Genomic DNA, 20,617 nt, shown 5'->3' on the forward strand with positions numbered 1-20,617 from the left:
TAAATAAAAATCAGGTAAAACCTCAGAATATATAAGTGCCGGCAGCAATTGAACGACTATAGGAAAGAAAAGGTGAACGACTCTGAAGAATTAGTGAGACATCAGGATCTATTTTGGTAGAGCGGATCTTGAGAAAACTGAGGGAGAAGCAGGTCAGAGTATAACAGCCATTAACATATTTGAATAAAGAGGACAATGATCAATTGTTCCCAATGTCCACTGGAAGGCAGGACAAGAAGTAATGGGCTTAATCTGCAGCAAGGGTGATTTAGATTACATATTAGGAAAAACTGTAATGGAAGTTAAGCACTGATTAAGCTTCCAAAGGAGACAGTGGAATCCCCATCACGGGAGTATTTTAAGAAGAGATTGGACACATCTTTCAGGGATGGTCTAGGTGTACTTGGTCCTGCCACAGCACAAGGGCTGGACTTAAAAATGACCTCTCGAGGTCCCTTCCAGCTCTATATTTCTTTGATTCTTTAAGTCAAACATCTGCCTCATGCGCTTTTATACAGCACCACTGGACAGAACATAATACAAGAAGAGACAAACTAGCTGCTTGGAGTAGAGTCCTCACATAGTGAAGCAGTGGGGAAAAAATGGTATGAGATTGAGAAAGTGGAACATTAAATATCTTACGCTATTACTGCATCTTACTATGTACAGTCTGTGCATTGAATTATTTTTTAAATTTTAAGTTACTTACCAATAGCAATCGTGGTACCAGTGTTCTGCCCTAGAAAGAAAAAACGCAATGTGAGCTGAAGTGTGAAGTTATATGAATGCCAGCTAACTATAGGAATCCATTGATTCATATTGGTGCAACATTCAATACCTGAAGCCACACCCTAAAGTAAACAGACTCAAATTAATACCATCATGCAAATTACAGAATTTATAAAGCATATAGGAAACCATGATCTGATCCCTAGATCTTTCAATATTGAAAGAAGAAAGGCAGCTTTTCCAGGTATTCTATTATTTGTACATTGTAATAGAGGCATGACTACAGTCCTGAGAATTGATAGGGCAAGTCCTCTATAAAGATTTTCTCTATTATGAATGAATGCTCTCATTTGCAGAATTCTTATGCATCCTTCCGAGACCAGAGGGCCCTCCCCTCCAGACACTGTCAGGATCTCATCTGCCAAATTCTGCACTGACCTGAAGAACAGCTCTGGGGAAGCTTGAAAGCTTGTGTCTCACCAACAGAAGTTGGTCCAATAAAAGATATTGCCTTACTCACCTTGTCTTTCTAATATCCTGGGACCGACATGGCTACAACAAAACACTGCACACAAATTCTGCACTGGTCAGCCACATTTTTACCTACAGCAAACGTCACTAGAGGTGGAGTGTGTGAAAGTGAAATGAATTATATTAAAGAAATAGAATGAATTAAAGAATGCTGTATGTACCTTTAAGTAGAAATGAGAAATGCTGCAAGCCAGGGGGCAGGAAAGCAGACATTAACTGCTTAATGAATTGCCCCACTTAAGGGCAATTGGCGAAGCATTAGCCTTAGATAGACTTATAGAAAGAGACCTTCTAAAAATGTTCAAATGTATTACCAGCACGTGAAACCTTAAGTTAGAAGGACAGGAGTACTTGTGGCACCTTAGAGACTAAAATTTATTAGAGCATAAGCTTTCGTGGACTACAGCCCACTTAACGAAGACTCGGCACACCACTTCCGAAAGGTTGCCGACCCCTGTAATATAGTAACAGAAAAACTAGCTGCCCGGAGTAGATTCTTCATGTAGTGAAGCAGCGGGGAAAAATTGTATGAGATGAAGATAGTGGAACATTAAATATCTTACTCTATAACTGCATCTTACTATGTACAGTCTGTGCATTTAATTATTTTTTAAATTTTAAGTTACTTACCAGTAACAATCGTGATACCAGTGTTCTGCCCTATAAAGAAAAAACACAAGGTGAGCTGAAGTGTGAAGTTATATGAATGCCAGCTAACTACAGGAATCCATTGAGTCATATTGGTGCAACATTCAATACCTGAAGCCACACCCTAAATTAAACAAATAGACTCAAAATTAATACCATCATGCAAATTACAGGATTTATAAGACATATTGGAAACTATGATCTGACCCCTAGATAATCCAATATTGAAAGAAGAAAGGCAGCTTTTCCAGGTATTCTATTACTTGTACATTATAATAGAGACATGACTACAGTCCTGAGAATTGATAGGGCAAGTCCTCTATAAAGATTTCCTCCATTATGAATGAATGCTCTCATTTGCAGAATTCTTGCGCATCCTTCGGAGACCAGAGGGCCCTCCCCTCCAGACACTGTCAGGAGCTCATCTGCCAAATTCTGCACTGACCTGAAGAACAGCTCTGGGGAAGCTTGAAAGCTTGTGTCTCACCAACAGAAGTTAATCCAATAAAAGATATTACCTCATCCACCCTGTCTCTCTAATATCCTGGGACCGACGTGGCTACAACAAAACACTGCACACAAATTCTGCACTGGTCAGTCACATTTTTACCTACAGCAAACGTCACTAGAGGTGGAGTGTGTGAAAGTGAAATGAATTATATTAAAGAAATAGAATGAATTAAAGAATGCTGTATGTACCTTTAAGTAGAAATGAGAAATGCTGCAAGCCAGGGGGCAGGAAAGCAGACATTAACTGCTTAATGAATTGCCCCACTTAAGGGCAATTGGTGAAGCATTAGCTTTTGATTGATAAGATTTCAGAGTAGCAGCCCTGTTAGTCTGTATCCGCAAAAAGAAGAACAGGAGTACTTGTGGCACCTTAGAGACTAACAAATTTATTAGAGCATAAGCTTTCGTGGACTACAGCCCACTTCTTCGGAGTTCCATTCTATATGCATCCGAAGAAGTGGGCTGTAGTCCACGAAAGCTTATGCTCTAATAAATTTGTTAGTCTAAGGTGCCACAAGTATTTTTGATTGATAAGAGTTAATAAGGAAGCAGGATATGCATATTATGCCCCATGCAAATTTTACAATTTTGCTCTCTCTGTCCCTTTGTTTAGTTCGCACCCTTTTATCTGTATAAATAAGACCGTTTGAATCTTGCATGGAGGCTCACATTATCTGAATGTATTAGCAGAGCGCTGTGCTAATAAACAGAGTGGTCTTGACAAAATTGTGAGTCCTGATTCTAACTTTGACAAGTGTTTGGATCAGCTACCATAAAACATGTAACCACAGGATTAGTGACATCAAGTTATCTGCCAACCTGTACTTATTTGGGAGTAGAGAAGCAGAAACAAGAGAAAAGTGGTATTTTTATTTTGATACTCCTGCTGTCGTTACCAGAGGATCAGTGAACTCAAGCCTAACCATTACTTACAGAAAAAAAAGTGAACTGAGTAGACATCTCATCGGAGTGTAGTTTGACACTTGACTACCCGTTAAGCCTGTAGTTGCTTGTGCCATTACTGTGCAGAATTTGGATTGATGGTTTCCTACAGCTGACATTTTATATAGATATACTGAGTGAGTGGGCATCAGCAGGTGGGTATTACTATACACAGACCAGTGGGGGGAAAAAAGTAGCAAAGGAAGAGATAGTTCTGGGTGGGAGACAAGACTACTACAGAGGTACAGAAAGTAATTCCAGCCTCAGGCTTATAATTCACACCTGAGAATATGGGGCATTCAGGTGACCACTACCGTACTTTATGAAGCACTACATATTAAGTGCAAATTGAAGTGCAATAATTGAATGCTCCAGTTCAATGTGTCAACCAAAGTCTCTGCTATCCACCATGAGGATTCTAGGTATCTGATCACAGTGGTTTTTCGCTCCCTTTATAGTCATCAGGTTTACCTGGGCTCTTTAGGGCCACTTGGGGTTGCGTTCAGAGTAGGTTCTGCATAAAAAGGCGACTTACAAGAGAATACAGGAGCAACCCACTTATCTGAATGTGCTGAACAAAGCCACGCCATGCATGGAAAGACCTCAAAGGCGACAAAACAAGTACAGTGATTTTACAATGTTAGTTTGCAACAAAACTTGCTCAAAAGACCCAGTCCCAAGATTGCTCCTTTTCTCTCCCATCAAAGGATTGAGCACTACCTCCTAGCACACTACTGAACTACGAAACACAGACAAGCTATTTTGCCCATTTTCTTTTCCTTAAGATTTCTGTTGAGTTTGCACAGTGAAAAAAAGTGTCCACATGCATTAGGTATATTACTCTTACAGCCATGCCAACAACTAACTCTTTGAACCAGAAGCCATCTACTCCTACAAAAAACAATTAGTAATTAGTACAGTTTTTGAGATGGATTATCTTTGGCCAAGTCAACATGCCTGGAGTGCCACACCTCGCTTGGTACATGGTCTGCCCCATTCTCAAAAGCCATCCTCTCATCCCACCTATCCCTCCAAACTGTTCCCCTACCTCCCTTCGTTTGTAAGTTCTCCCAACACACACCTGCCTTGTGTTTCTTAACTCCAACACCATCCTTCACCCACTCCAACCTGGTTTGTCCCCTTCATTCCATCCCAACTTCTCCAACCAAGCTTTTTAACTGCTCCTTCCCAGACCAGTCTCAGGCCTGTACTTCGCTCCATCCTCCTCTTCCTGTTGGACCCAGGTGATCCTATCAAGGCTGTTTAACCTGGGTATCTACAAGACTGTCACCCCTGGCTCTTTCCCCTCCGGCTGCCTCAGCCAAGTCTCTTGCAGGTTCCACCTCTTCCTCTTGACTTTGGCTTCGCTCTGGACTCATGCCCGCAATGCTACGCAATGACTGGAGAAGCATATCAGCTGCCACTGGACATGGTGTGAGGAATGCCAGGAGTTGGGAGTCCTGGTGCCACAGGTGATGAATACAGATCATGCTATCATCACTCCAAGAGCTAGAACCATACTGGAGAGGACCCTGAAGGATGCCATCCGCTGCCAATACATGGAAAACCTGAAACAGAAGCCAGACCAGGGCAAGACATTCGAGAGGATGTGCAAGTGGGACCCCAGCAACCACTTCCTCCCTGGGGGCAGCTTCACCCGATTTGCCGACTGGAGGTTCATCCACAGGGCCCAGCTCAACTGCATCCCACTGAATGGGGCTGTCCTGGACAAGTGATGAAGGAAGCATGGCTTCGCCAATGAGACGCTACCCCATGTCCTGTGTAGCTGCAAGACCCATTCAAGAGTTTGGCAGCTGTAACAACGCCATCCAAGATCGCCTGGCCAGGGCCATCCCACCACCCCTAGGGAAGGTTGCCTTGAACTCGGCTGTCAGTTCCGGGGATGGCAAACCGCGACCAGACATCGTCATCACCAATGAGGACCGGAAGAAGATCAGCATGGTGGACATCACAGTGCCCTTCAAGAACAGGACCCCGGCCTTCCACAATGCTCGAGTCCGAAAGGTAGAGAAATACGGCCCTCTGGCAGAAACCTTGAGCGCTAAGGGTTACCTGGTCCTGACACATGCACTGATATTCGGAGCCACGGGCACATGGGACCCCAGTAATGAGCGAGTGCTAAGAAAATGCAGAATCGGTCAATGCACTCGGCTGATGTGGCAACTCATGGTGTTGGATGCCATCAGGTGGTCGAGGGACATTTACACAGAACACATCACCGGACATCGGCAATACCAGGAGAGATGAGCTGAAGTGCTCATGAGAAGCGCAGTCAGGAAAGTAACAAATCCTTTCCTCCTGGATTGTATTTTCTAAATGGATGTACCCGAGTATAAGGATTCTAATATCTAAACTGTATTGTTAAATCTACTCACCTAAATTTGGGTTATTGCTGCTTATGTGCTCGATGTATCATATGACTTTTAAAAACTAACTTTATATTTGTGGATAATCTAAGCACTATACCCAGACGTATTAGCAGGAGTATTGTAAGCAAGACACGAGAAGTAATTCTTCTGCTCTACTCTGTGCTGATTAGGCCGCAACTGGAGTATTGTGTCCAGTACTGGGCACCACATTGCAGGAAATATGTGGACAAACTGGAGAAAGTCCGGAGAAGAGTGACAAAAATAATTAAAGGTCTAGAAAACATGACCTATGAGGGAAAATTGATAAAATGGGGTGTGTTTAGTCTGGAGAGGAGAAGACAGAGGGGACATAACAGTTTTCAAGTACATAAAAGATTGTTAGAAGGTAGAGGGAGAAAAATTGTTATTCTTAACCTCCGAGGATAGGACAAGAAGCAATGGGATTAAATTGCAGCAAGTGCGGTTTAGGTTGGACATTAGGAAAAACTTCCTATCAGAGTGGTTAAGCACTGGATATAAATTGCCTTGGGAGGTTGTGAAATCTCCATCATGGGGGATTTTTAAGAGCAGGTTGGACAAACACCTGTCAGGGATGGTCAAGATAATACTTAATCCTGCCGTGAGTGCAGGGGACTAGACCAGATGACCTCTCGAGGTCCCTTCCAGTTCTGTGATTCTATATACAGACACTTTCCCAAATTATGCATTATATAATTTTTTTTTAACATTAGTGTTAATAAAATGTGTGTTATGCCTATGACAAAAAGGGGACACAGACACTCAAACTTTACTTTTGAGTAGCTATGTTATAATGATGTAATAAGCTTCCTAGACATTAGCATATAAAATGTTCAACACAACTGCTTATACTTACGTAGACAAGTTGGCAAAGATGGAAACCATGAATTGTTAGCTTCACATTTAACTGAACTGCTACCCTTCAGAGTGTAGCCAGAATCACATTCAAATATTACGGTGTTTCCATATGAATAATGGAGTCCATACCCAGATTGCTTTTTTCCATTTTTGACTTCTGGCTCTGGACACTTGACCACTGAAAATTAAAAGAACCAGCATAAGAATGTTTTGCATAGGAAGCATTTTTTGCAGGGGGGTGGGGAAGAAGAGGAGGAGAAGGGGGTAGAGGAAAGAAGAAAAAGCCCTGATACTTGACCACAGCAGGTAAAATATATTTTAAAATGCAGTTATACAACTTTGGATCTTTCCGTTTAAAAAGATGTTAGTCTACATACAGCACACCACCCAACTGTATGGGTATCAGTCCTCCCTAGTAAACTGCACAAGTTAATTATCATCATTTTATGAACCCATCAGGAATTTGGGTCCAGCTACAAGAGATCTACATACAATGACTTTCTGGAACTGAACTTCCCTGCTTTTGGGGGAGTTAATATTAAGTAGCCAGGTAACCAACCTGCCTAATGCCTCTGAAAAAGCCTCCATCCCAGCTGTTAGACTGGGTAACTCGGCAAGAATAAAAGCAAGTTGTTGCAGCTGCTTGAATATCATTGTACATAAATGCATTGTTAGCTAAATGCTATAGTGTGCGTGAGCACTGCCGTCCCCCAAATGAGGATTGTACAATGACCTTTATTTCCCCCTCCTAAGAACTTTATGGCTGTGAGATGAACTCACAGAAGCCTGAGCTTTCACTGCCAAGGAGCCCTCCCAGAGAGTTCTGAAAAATATGGTTCCCAAACAATCCTGCTTCTCAGGCTCTCTCTCCCCGTCCCCTTTAGCAGTGAGTAGTATGGTACTGGCATAAAAGCAAAACCTTAGTTTAAGAGTTTCTCTCCACCTAAAAATAAACTGTTTGTGACATGAGAATTAACTGCAGTCTTGGAACACTGAAGGGAGACAAAAAAATACAGGACATATTAGAGGCAAAAATGGTTTCCAGGAGTGATTTATGAAGTGTCCGTCATTCTTTAGTTTCCAACAGTAACTAGTTATCATGATACGTATATAGGGGGACTTAGCACTAACTGAATTTCCTCAGGTTTATGGGTTTACTTAGCAATCAAAATATAGTTTTTCCTGGAAGGAGATGGTAGAATAAGAAGAGGAAAAAAACAGATGCTACTAACCTTTGCATTCAGGAGCAGGCCCACTCCAGTCTCCATTGCGATGATCTTTCGTTGTACAATGAATGGAGGCCTCTCCAATAAGAGAAAAGCCCTTGTCACATTTGTAAGTTACTGCTGAGCCAAAGGAAAACTCTTCTACAGTCTGACCAGTATGGGATCCATGGGTGATACCAGGAGGTGGAGGACAAGGTATTGCTGAAGCAAAGAAAGTCAACATGAAAATTAAAGTTTACATTAAAGGTGAACTGAAGAGAGTTTCACTAAGAAAATTGTCTCAGCTCCCCCCAGAAAGCTATTTAGCCATTTGGAAGGGTACTTAACATTGCATTTTAACATTTGAAGTAAGACCCCTTTCAGATTCTGAAGGTTTTTCTGCTTTTAGGCTTGACCCATCCCAGTACGTCCATTGCTCAAGGAGGATGCTCCATAAAACACCAGCTCTGGAAGATGACCTTAACAGAGTGTGCCCCTTCCCAACATTAGCCTCAGGGAGCCAGAACCTCTTGCCCAGCATCTCTAGAGGTAGTATTGTTCCACCAGCAGAAAACTAAGCTAGGACACTGCTTGTAGCAGCAGCTGATTCTAGACTGGATGTCAGCAGCATGATTGAAGTTCGAGGCAAATTAATTGTGATTCACTCCCAAAGAGCCTCAGATTTTAAGTGGACAGTCAGATTTGGGAAGGGTCAAAACTTCTTGAAGTCATTATCATGCCTTTTACTTAGGGCTTGGCTACACTTGCAGATGTAGAGCGCCAGGAGTTAAACCGGCCCTCAGAGACAGCAGCAGGGAAAGCACTGCAGTCTGTTCACACTGTCAGCTGCAAGTGCAGTGGCATGGCCAGGCCACATTAGCAGCTCTTGCAACGCCACAGAGAGCAGTGCATTGTGGTAGCTGTGCTTTTCAAATGTGGGGGAGAGGGGAGTGTGACAGGGAATGTGTATGTGGAGGGAGAGACTGTGTTTTGGGGGACAGAGTGTGTCAGCGTGCTGTCTTGTACGTTCAGACGACAGCAACAGGAGGAAGGGGGAAACCCTGACATCAGCCCCCACTCCCTGCCTCTCTCACATGCACATGCCTGCCTCTGCAGCAGGAGCATTCCACAGTAATGTTTTGCCATGTGTCCCGGAGCAGATAAGCATGCCGGCTGTCAGAAACGGAGCTTTGAAAGGGGATATGCGCATGCCTGCAGCCGAGTTCAAAACGATGACGAGAGTGGCCACTTGACTTCAAGGGATTATGGGATGTTTCCGGAGGCCAATTACAGCAAAGTAACGCAACACGCCCTCCACACTGACACCCTGGCATTTCAGCCAGGTCGCATCAAGCTCTATGCTTCTCATGGAGGTGGATTACCAGGGGTGTTCCAGCTGTGGAGTCCAGGCGCTATAAGTGCCTTGCCAGTGTGAATACCTCAGGAGTTAGGGTGCCCAGGACTGATTTAATGCGCTCTAACTTGCAAGTGTAGACACGGCCTTTGTGAACAGCAGGATTACACAGATACAACAGTGAAGAGGAGCCATGAGGCCTGTTGGATTATGCATATTAAACAGTGCCAGGTGAACAATCTGAAAGGGACTTTAAAAAAAAATTGATTCTGTAGGAGTTATCCAAACACCATGAAGAACCACAGTATAATTTCATTCCTCCCCCAGTCAACTGCCATTTGGATTAAATGGCAAAGAAACAGACTCCTCTGAAGCACCAACTATGCTGCACCATCTCCAGACATGAACTGTTCTTAAGACCATTAGATTAGTTTACCTTCGCAAAGTGGAACCTCCTTATCCCAATCAACTTTATTTCCCAGAACCATACATTTGGCAGAAGTTGGTCCAGTTAATCTGTACCTAAAGAAAGAAAAAAGGTTCAAGTTTGTTATTCATGTAAGCAAAGAGCTAGTTAACCATCCAGAAAGATGGAACGTGGTTTCTGCCTGCCAGTAGGTGGAGACAAACCATTGAAAAAGGGACACATCTAACACCATAGGACCAAGGAACACTAAGGCCAGGTCTATACTACCCATGTATATCGGTATATATACACACACATGGTTTCTGCCTGCCATCTTTCTGTGAGGAACAGTCACCCAATAGTAGTTGTGGGGGCAACTAACCTAGTTTGAGAGAGAGCCAGGCAAGTTTATGGGTGCAATTATATGATGGGGTTGCTTGTGATGGCAGGGCTCGGCAACCCAGGGTGTGTTTCCAGTGTGTGTGTTATGTTCCTAACAGCTCATGCTTCAGGATTTTAGCTAGTCCCCTGCAGCAGTCAGGCAGGGATTCCCCACCCAATGTATTCTGAGTTGGTTTCTTTTATCTCCTTCCTTTGAACCATCAGGGATGGCCATGGCTGACGATGGGACACTGGATAGGGGAGGCCAGGACTTGGAGGTGGCATCAAGGACTCTCACCTCAGTGCTTGGCTTGCTGGTTCTTGCTCACATGCTCAGGCTCTAGTATGTGGGGTTGTTAAGTGATTTCCCCCAGGTCAGATTGGCAGTGACATTGGGGTGGGTCTTTTTGCCTTCCTCTGTAGCATGTGAGTACAGGTCACTCGCCAGGATTATCTCATATCTCACTTCAAAATCTCCCTGCCACGACAGGTGCCCGAGGAATTTGTACATTTAAGGCCTCCTAGTCTCTGCCCATAGCACATAATGGTCTAAGCTCCCGTGGCCTGTAGCATTTTAGACTAATTTTGGTTGAGTTTCGTATGTGGGTCCCTGGGAAGCCTTGGTGGCCTGTAATATACAAGAGGTCAGACTGGAGGATCTGGTGGTCCCTTCTGGCCTTAAACTTTGAGACCTCAAAAATCCAAAACACACCTGCTCAATGCAATGAAGTCACAAGCTATTTTTGATTCCCCAAGGCCTGGCACATTAACCCATAGGGACAAATGCAACAACTGCATGTGATGCTATCCTGGGTAATACTGACATCTACAAGGGAGGAACAGACAAATATTTGCTATTGTGGAGCAGGAAAAGGTCTGCTCCTAGCTGGTATGGCATTTTATGGGCAATATTCTGCCAGTAGCTCCCAGCACTCAGACAGAAACCCCTGTAACAAGGGAGATTTGGCACGGGTCAGTAAGTGCCACATGACCCCTGAGGTGGGACTCTCAGTCTCATTGACCTGTGATCCAACCCCTGCTGGATAAGCTTCTGAGGGCTCTAGGCTGGGATCTTCAAAAGCACCTGAGTGAGTCTGGTGCCCATCTCCCACTGCAGGACAACCTCAACTGGGTGGCTATCTTCCTTCAACTCCTTTGAAAAATCGCAGGTGTAATTCTTAACAAGGGCCCAGCCCATGGCTACAGATGTATAGCACACCACTCACTTATGTTCTTGAAGTTAAGCAGGCTTTCTACTGTCATTTTGCCAGACTTCACCAGCAGTTTTACACCAGTCTCAAGTTCTGTTAATTAGTCAAAAGAAGCAACTTGCCACTCACCCTTCATTACAGGAGAAGTTTGCTGTTGCACCAACCTGGACAACCGTGTAATGAAACCTGCCATTTTCTAGTTCTAGTGGTTTACATTGTCTTCCTAGAAGAGAAAAAGACTAAATATTAGTGTTACCTCATATTACTTTAATGGGAAAAAAGGGATTCGCTATCTTGCACCCCCTAACATAGCAAATACTATGGGAGATGAAAGCCAATGGTCTTGGGAGTCCAGTATCTATCCCGTACAATGGCAGTCAGCATCAAAGGCTACAGATGAAAGCTTAAAACCCACATTATGAATAATTTTGTAACATGTCCATGGGAAGCGAGGAGAAGTGGAAGCGGGATGATGCTTCCTAATCCCACACAGACAGTGGTTGCCTTATATCGTGAATCAAGAGAGTTAAGATCCCCTTGCAGATTCAGTATAAATGCAAATATTCATATTGTACATGTTAAGGCCCAGATCCTGAAAGCTCATATGCATAACCCTATTCATGTGGGTAGATCCATTGACCTCAACTGGCAGTAATTACAAATAAAAAGCAACATAATACATGGGGGAAAGGACAGATGGCGTAAATTATGAAAGGTAAAAACTGATATGGGGAGCTAAAGACATCAGTGGAAGAGTCACAACTGGCATGGTTACAGACAAGAAGGAGAAGGTTTGAAGTTCCTTAGGAACAAAAGAAATCCTACTGGAAGAGAATGTACCCCTGTCCACACCCTAGAGACTGCTGTAATAATCTTTGTCCAAAGTATGCCTTGTAAGGTGTCTGAAAATGTATAATTTACTGGTCAATATTGTCCTGATAAAATGTATGACAACACCAGAAAATACGGCCTCTCTTATGTTCATATGTGAAGTTATAAGATTTCCCTGTATAATGTGAACTCATGTCTGCCAACTTGTGCTGTGGTTTGCAACATGTCTGTCTGAAAGGAATGTGTGCTCTGCTTAATTTGTATTTAAGCAGTCTTCAAGCAGGAAGAAAAAAAAACTTCCAAAAAGTGAGGAAAAGCAGCAGGGAAGATTTTTCCCTATAGACTTTTTGTCAGCTGGGAATGTTTTCCAGGGGGCAGGCTTGAAAAAGGAGGGACAAACACTCCCACGCACCCCTCCTCCCTCTCACTCTGTCCATCAAATCACTGCACTAGAAGAGACAAAGGAAGCAGCCACTAAGCTGAAGAAGGGGTCCTCAACTAAGAAGTTTGGTCAGTAAGGCTGCTGAGAGCACATGGTAAGAAATTCTTTGAGTTTAACATAGTTCGTTAACTTGGGCACCAGTTGTGTTTTATTTTGTCTTCTCTTGTAATCATTTTGGACTTTTGCCTCATTACTTGCATTCACTTACAATGTCTTTGTAGTTAATAAACGTGTTTGATCTAATCCAGTGTGTTTAAAATGTCTGTGAAACTATTTGGGTAACAAGATGTGAGCATATTATTTCTATGGTAGAAATACAAACTTTATATGAATTGTATTGCCCAGCCCTCTCCTGGACCATACAAGACATACTCTTCTGGAGGGGAAAAAAATGCAATGAATACTAGGAGTTTGTTGGGGTCACCCTGCAGTATAACCAAGGCTGGTGAGAGCCAAGGTATGACTGGCTGAGACATAGCTGGGAGTGACTTGTACACTGGAGGCTGTTTGTGAGCAGTCCAGACTGGAGGCTACAGCAGCAAACCATTGTAAAGGGCACCCAGGTTAGAGGGCAGGGGTGACATTCTCATTCGTCTGGATGATACATTGAGTCTACCACGCCTAGTAAAGGTACAAACCTGTTACTAAATGGAAATGCTAAAACACTTATAATGCAGGAAAGGCAGCAGTGTTCAATAAATTTTTCCCTTTTGTATTTGGAAAGAAGCATGACAATGTAGTCTCATCACTAGAGTATGATGAAGTACTTTCATGTCTATTAGTAATTAAGGAGGAAGTTCAACTACATCTACTAGTGCTAAACATTGTTAAATCAAAATCTTGGGATAACTTGCACCCGATCATTCTAAAAAGTTGGCCAAGGAGATCTCTAGCCCACTGATTAACTTTTAATTAATCTTAGAGTACCAGGAAATTCAAGAAGAATGGAAGAGCACTAATCTTGAGCCAGTATTCAAAAAGGGCAAGCAAAATGACCTAGGTAAACTATACACTAGTTATCAGGATCTCACTCACAGGCATAATAATGTAAAGGTATTGTGGGATTCATCAATTCCAAGGGCAAATCTATTCTGACCTCTTGTGCAGTGTAGGGCCAAATTTTCCCAGTTCATAAGGAATTAAGAACAGAAATACAATACCAATCAATATGGTTTTATGGAAAATCACGTTTGTTTGATAAACCTGACCTTGTTCTTTAAAGTTACAAATTTATTTGATAAATGTAACTGATGTAATATACAAAAGTCTAGGTAAGCTGTTTGACTTAGTACCACACAACATTGTAATTGAAAAATTAACACTTCAGTATCAATAGCACACAAATTAAATGGACTAAGAATTGGCTAACAGGGTGAGGTATATCTTTTATTGAACCAACTTCTGTTGGAGAGAAACTTTCAACCTTACACAGAGCTCCAGGTTTGGAAGACATTTCCCAGACCAAGAAGAGTGGCGCGTAAGCTCGAAAGCTCGTCTCTCTCACCAACAGAAGTTGGTCCAATAAATGATATTATTTCACCCACTTTGCCTCTCTAATATCCTGGGACTGACATGGCTACACCACCACTGCATAAAACAACTGGCTAACTGACATCTCAAAGAGCAGTCATCAATGGGAATCATTATCAAACAAGCATGTTTCTAGTAGGATTCTGCAGGGATTGGTACTACAGCTGATGCTATTCAATATTTTAATCAGTTGTCTCGAAGTATACAAAATCATTTGTGATAAAATTTGCAGATGACACAAAGATTGGGGGAGTGATAAATGAGGACAGGGCAGTCCTACAAAGCAATCTGGATCCCCTGGGTCCGTTCAAACAAAATGCATTCCAATACCGTATAATGCAAAATTATACATCTAGGCACAAGAAATGTAGGCCCTGTCGAGAGAACGGTGAAACTATATCCTGGAAAGCAGCAAGTCTGAAAAGGACTGAGGTAACAGCAGACAATCAACTGAACATAAGCTCCTAGGGCAAAGGGCTAATGAGATCCTTGATGTATTAACAGGGGAGCAGCAATAGGGAGGTGATAGCAATGCTGTATACAGCACTGCTGAGACCCATACTGGAATACTATACCCAGTTGTGGTGTCCACATTTTCAAAATAGTGTTGAAAAATTGGAGATGGTGCAGAAAATAGCCACAAAAGTATTCATGGGCCTGAGAAAATGCCGTACAGTGAGAGACTTAAACAGCTCAGTCTGTTTAGCTTGTCAAGAGAGACTGTGAGGCAACTTGATTACAGCGACTAAGGACCTTCACAAGGAGAAGATACCAGGTACTAAAGGGCTTTTTAATCTAGCAGAGAAAAGCAGAACAAAAACCAGGAACTGGAAAGTGAAGCCAGACAAATTCAAAATGGAAATAAGGCAAAAGTGTTTAATAGTGAGGGTGACTAACCATGGGCACAAGTTACCAGAGGAAATGGCAGATTCTCAGTCTCTGCAAGTCTACAAATCAAGACTGGCTGTCCTTCTAGAAGGTATGCTTTAGTTTTTGGGCTCAGTAAAGGGTTAACTTGGTGAAATGTAAAGAACCTGTGATGTAACAATCCCTTCTAACATTAAACTCTATGAAGTAACAGACTATTCACATGGGCAACATTAAGCACATTTGTGTTGCTGGACCAGGTTCTAAGTGTCTCATCGTTTTTTGAATCCTACCATGTTCTTGGCCTCCATTTTGCGGCAGAATGTTCCACAGGCTTGTTATGCATTTTGTAAATATTTGTTATTAGTTTTTTTGATACGTGAATCCTGATTTTAGACAGCTAAAAACTGCATGTTCCACAGTCAAGCTCAGTGGAAGAGCTTTTCTTTGCTCCTACAAGAGTTATTTGTGATGCTTTCTCCCACAGGAGACTTATTTCCACAAAGAATGAACAGTATCAAAAATTCACCATATCTATATGGAGTTCAATATAGACAGACAGTATCCATGCAAAGATAAAGTTAGTACAGTCATAAAAAGTGCTGGGAAAAATCTCTCAATGCAGACAAGGCATGTAAAAATTGTGACCTATTTACTAAGGCCTGATCGATTCAGCAAAACAAGTCCCACTGAAGTCACTGGGACTTAAGAACACACTGTGTGCTTTGCTGAATCAGGGCCTATGTATAAAGTATTTTCTCAAGAGGGCAGGTCAGAGTAAGTGAGTCTAAGGCTATTCAAGAAAGTCCCATCAGTATTCAATACGACAAATTAAATCATAATTTAAAACATACGCACAAGAAGGCAGAGTTAAGGTTCATCAGCATCCAACTGTATATATCCTTACTAATTACTGTAGTACTGCATTTACTAGTGACTTCTGGCTGGCATATAGCATATATAGCCTTGAGATGAGGAAACTTGCAAAAATCTTATTGTACTCTTAGCAATAAAGCCAAGAGAAGTATTCTCTAAGTTTTGTTATGAATTAGTATTTTGACCAAGTTTGTAACACAAATTCAGTACTGGGTTTACTTTTAGTGAATTCAGTATATTTCATTATCAGGGATAGAGCAACTACAATTTTTCAAAGACAGACACTTGCCACACCAAAATTTTCTACTTTATTGTAACAGGTTTCAGAGTGGTAGCCGTGTTAGTCTGTATCAGCAAAAACAACTAGGACTCCTTGTGGCACCTTAGAGACTAACAAATTTATTTAGGCATAAGCTTTCGTGGGCCAAAACCGACTTCATCAGATGCATGGAGTGGAAGATACAGTAGAGAGGTATAAATACACAGCATATGAAAAGATGGGAGTTGCCAATTCCTAACTACGTCAAGATGACTTGCACATCAATTGAAGTGGAAAAGCCACAAGACACTCACCCACACAAAACTCAGGGTCTACTGACCATGTTGACTTTGCAAGACATGTAACAAAAGGAGACTTTCCAGAGCCTAAAATGTATCCTGGGCGACAGGAGTATTTCAGTTGCGTCCCAGCGGGATAGGAATCGTTCACTACCCCAGGCAGCTCAGCAAAACTCAGCCGAGGAGAAGACTCACAAATGACCAGCACAAGGCTAGGAGAGGTGCCGGGGGCCTACCCCAGGTGCCGGGGGTACTTTTCGCTGCCGCCCCGCTCGCCCCCTCCTGCCCCCCGCGGGCCGAGTCCGGCGCAGCCCGGGTTGGAGAAGGGGGGGGGGCGCTTGGGTCGGGCGGGGCCAGGCCCCGCGTGGGCAGAGCCCAGCCCCAGGGATGCTGAAGTGGCGGCCCCGCTTGAGCAATAGGCCGGGGAGGGCCCAGGGGAGCTGCTGCGGCTCCGCTCCCCGCCCGGCACCAAGGGGGGGGGGAGGGCTGAGAGGATTCCGTGCCCGGGCGCCCCGCCTCTCATGGGCCCCCCTCTACCCGCTGCCGCGCCCCCCACTCACCGCGAGCCCCGGGCAGGGGCAGCAGCAGCAGCAGCGCCAGGAGCCCCCAGACGCCCGGCGGGCAGCGCGGAGCCGAGACCATGGCGGGGCCGGCGGGAGGAGATGCGCAGTGAAGGCGGCGGAGCGGACCCAGGACGATGCTGCTTCGACGACGCACCCGCGGGGACTGACTCAAGAGGCGGCCCCGGCGCCTGCCGTCAGCTGAGCCAGCGGGGGCGGGGCCAGCAGCGGGGGCGGGGTCTGCAGGCTGCGGGGCGGGGCCTGTGTCGCTGCTCACACCGGGCGCTCGCTGCCTGTGCCGCGGGGCGGGGCTGCGGGTTCAGCCCAGCGATCGGCGCCCGCCCCGGGCTCCAGCCCCTGCACCCACCGCCCCCGCTCGGCCGCCGCCAGCAGCCCCCGCCGCTCCCCCGGGCCGCTCCGCCCCATCGCCTCTCACGGGCACACACGGCCCGGCTGTGTCCCGTGGCGGGCCGGCGCCACTTCCCCCTGTCCCGGCGCTAGCGCCGAGGAGCCCCGGGGACAAGCGCTAGACAGCAACAAACCCACCTCAGCGCGCTTTGCTTTCGTAGAGGAGGAGTCGGGCAGCCCGGCCGAAATGCTGTTTGTTTAAATAAATATTGGCTTTGGCAGACTGGGCACACGCTACTTAATCCCGTACAAACATTGGTGCCACATCTCGAGATTGCGGTTGGCCAATACAAGGCAGCGGGTAGCTGATAAGATTTTGTATATATAAACAAGCTACTTCCCCCTTTGCTTCTAGCGAATGTAACGCCCAGGTTACACCACCAAGGAGCGAGTGGAAGAAAGGGACCGGCCTGGGTGATGGTGATTGAATCACCACTGACACATTTTCCCCCCAACAGCTCAGTGTCTGTCATGGAGGAGTCAGGCTCTGATCTCAGAGCTGTGGCGCTTCCAAAGTGCTGGGGTTTGCTGCTGATCCGACACAAGGGGCGAAATCAGTAATTCTCTTTTGTACCGGTGACCCCCTTTCCCGCAGCAAGCCTCCGAGTGCAACTCCCCTTATACATTAAAAACTTTTTAAAATATTGAACACTATTATAAATGCTGCAGGCAAAGCGGGGGAGGGGGGGGCAGGAGTGACAGCTCATAACCCCCATGTATGAGAACCCCTGGGCTAAATCCAGAAATAATTTCTCAGTCTTTAATAGGGCAAGAATCATTGACTGCAATAAGCAACAGAGGGTCCTGTGGCACTTTTAAGACTAACAGAATCTTAAAGGTGCCACAGGACCCTCTGTTGCTTTTTACAGATTCAGACTAACACACCCCTCTGATAATTGACTGCAATGGGCGTTTAAAGAAGGATTGAGTAAAAGACAAATGTAACCTACACACCTCCTGGGTGTGGTGTTCTCACCCATCTAGTGGTGCTGAGACCACTTAGAGAGAGATTACTGAGTCTGATCTACAGATTTAGCTAAGAGCCATCAGGCTTTTAGCTCATGCACTAGAGGCTTGTGCACTAGTGAGGTCCCAGGTTCAATCCCACCCGCCAACAATTGGGGTCTGTTGGTGTTACACAAAGGAAGATTTGCCCCCAAATTTTTTATTTTTACTGTGTCTCTGCAAATGGAAAACACTGTCACTGAGAACATGATATTTATGTCATCTACATGTGGGTTAGGTGCTTGTCTAAAATGCGTCAGCCCTCTGCTGCCAGAGGCTTGACCCTTTGCAGCACTGCGGTTGGTTTCAGTGGGGCTCCATGCAACTACCGGGTCTGCTCACACAGTACAGTTTGCAGGAATTGTGCTCACATTTGTTTTATGTTTTAAATTAAAAAAAATACCATATTTTATACGTCTCCTTTCCACGAAACTCAGAGTGGGGTCATTACTGTGATCTGGCCACAAAGGCTAGCCACATTTAGTCAGGCAAAGCGTACAGGGCCGGCTCTAGGCTTTTTGCTGACCAAAGCAAAAAAATGTTTGGCTCTCCCCCCCCCCCCCCAACTGCACCCTCCTGCCACCACAGTCCTGGGTCACTGGTAACTTGCTCCCAGAGAGGGTTATTCAGCAGGAATTTTGGATGTGCACAGAACAGACAGGATTGGTTCTCATATGGTTACAGAACTGCAGTAAAGTGGAACAATTTTCAGCTTGTGTGATTGAAGGATATCTGGATGCATATTATAAGACTGTCCTACATAAATGAGGAAAAGTTGAGGTGCCTTTATTATTCCTTTGTTCCATTCTTTGTTTCTATGGGGAATTTGCCAATGCAATATTACTGTCTTCTTTTTAAACAAATAAAACTAAAACTAAAAGCAATGGCTGTTGAAAATAGCAATTCCAGTCCTAATAACCACTGGGAAGCATTTCTTGCTCAATTTATTCTACTTTTTCTACAGCAAGTTACAGTGGATCAGTATATTTGATTTGGGGGAAATGAAGTAACAGCTGCTCAAATTGAGCGTGAGCACTCCTGAATTTTGAGAGTGTTCAAATCTGGAAGGCAGGTGCTAGATTCCCTTTCTGAATATTAGCTAAAGCTGGAAAAGAAAAGTCAGTTTCTGCTTCCATGGCTGAGAAGTGTAAATCCTCCTACATGCCTGGTACTGTATCTAAAGCTGCCCAGGTCCTAGTAGAGCCTCCCCTCCCTTACTTTTCATTTTAAATTCTAGTGGGATCTCCCTTGCTAGGCTTCAGATAGAGAGGTGCACTGTCCATTTAGTCCAACCAATTCTTTCTTTGGGGGAGAGCCCAGGGCTGGGGCGGCAGGAGATGTGGGTGCGTGTGGGGGGAGAGCCCAGGGCTGGGGCAGCAGGGAAGTGCAGGTGGGGGCCAGAGTTGGGGCAGCAGAGAGTGCAGGCGGGGGAGAGTCCAGGGCTGGAGCAACATGGGGGGTGCGGGGGGAGCCCAGGGCTGGGGTGGGGGGGGGGCAGCAAAAAACCTAGAGCTGGCTCTGTCCCTACCATTCACAGCAAGCTGCAGCATGAGGTTTCAGTTCCACACTCCTTCCCCCTCCTTTTCCTGTTAATTGCGGCCGAGGGAATGCTGGGAAATGTAGTTCTTTCCCTGCTCCAGGACTAGCTCTATAGGCAGGGAGCTAACCAACGAACTACAGCTCCCAGGGCCCCCTGTTGGTTCTCAACTCCGATGCCGGATTCTTGCGCCCCTGCAAATTTGCTGCCCCAAGCAACTGCTTGCTTTGCTGGTGCCTAGAGCCGGCCCTGAAAGCGTAACCTGGTAATTGTGAAATAAGGAGAAATGGAGTCTGTTCACAGTTATGGCACCTGTTCCCTTGTTTCTAACACACAGAGGGAGCTGCTGGTGACCCCTGTGTGAGGGTGGCGATGTCTTTCTATTACAAAAGAGTCTTGTGAAGTTAGATTTTCTCATACATCACCATTGTTTGCAGCAGCCCGTTGAAATTCAGCAGGCAGAAAGCGCTCAGCGTAGAGACGTGTCTTTTTTTGTGTCCCTGCTCAGGCAATTCCATACATGGTTGGCTGAGATATCAACTTAAAAAAAAAAAATCATCAGTTCCCTTCGCTCACTTGCAGTTCAAGAAAAATGTTGGCAGCCTGCCAAAAAAAAACCACAAATCTTAAGTCCTTCTCTATGCCACTACAGCAGCAAGACGCTTCACTAGGCGTGCCTGGGAGCTGCAATGGGGTTGTGGCAAACAGTGGGTCTGGGGCCCCAACCAGCCCCCATAGATAGCACATGGGTCGTGGTAGAGCATCTCCCACTCTGGGGGGCACCACACTAGGCAGGAGTAGACATAGGTGAGGAAGCCAG

The 20,617-nt window shown here is 44.8% G+C and overlaps 1 protein-coding gene across 6 annotated transcripts in view; it reads right to left on the bottom strand.

Moving 5' to 3' along the window:
- The window catches only part of CR2 (complement C3d receptor 2), a 194,513-nt gene extending 177,447 nt beyond the window's left edge, over window positions 1–17,066 (bottom strand). For 2 of the 6 annotated variants that reach the window (XM_065594553.1, XM_065594554.1), the window contains exons 1-3: window positions 16,303–16,690; window positions 11,313–11,406; window positions 9,622–9,707 (exon numbers count right to left, since the gene is read on the bottom strand). In XM_065594553.1, the coding sequence (XP_065450625.1) occupies window positions 9,622–9,673 (52 nt within the window). In that variant the 5' untranslated portion in view covers window positions 9,674–9,707; window positions 11,313–11,406; window positions 16,303–16,690. Of the gene's footprint in view, window positions 1–9,621; window positions 9,708–11,312; window positions 11,407–16,302; window positions 16,740–16,847 lie in introns of those variants that run through there. The other 4 variants (XM_065594550.1, XM_065594552.1, XM_065594555.1 and 1 more) reach the window with 4 other exon arrangements.
- Window positions 17,067–20,617: the final 3,551 nt, after the last annotated feature.

Source organism: Chrysemys picta, chromosome 4, assembly GCF_011386835.1.
Source record: "Chrysemys picta bellii isolate R12L10 chromosome 4, ASM1138683v2, whole genome shotgun sequence".
Classification (NCBI taxonomy): Eukaryota; Metazoa; Chordata; order Testudines; family Emydidae; genus Chrysemys; species Chrysemys picta.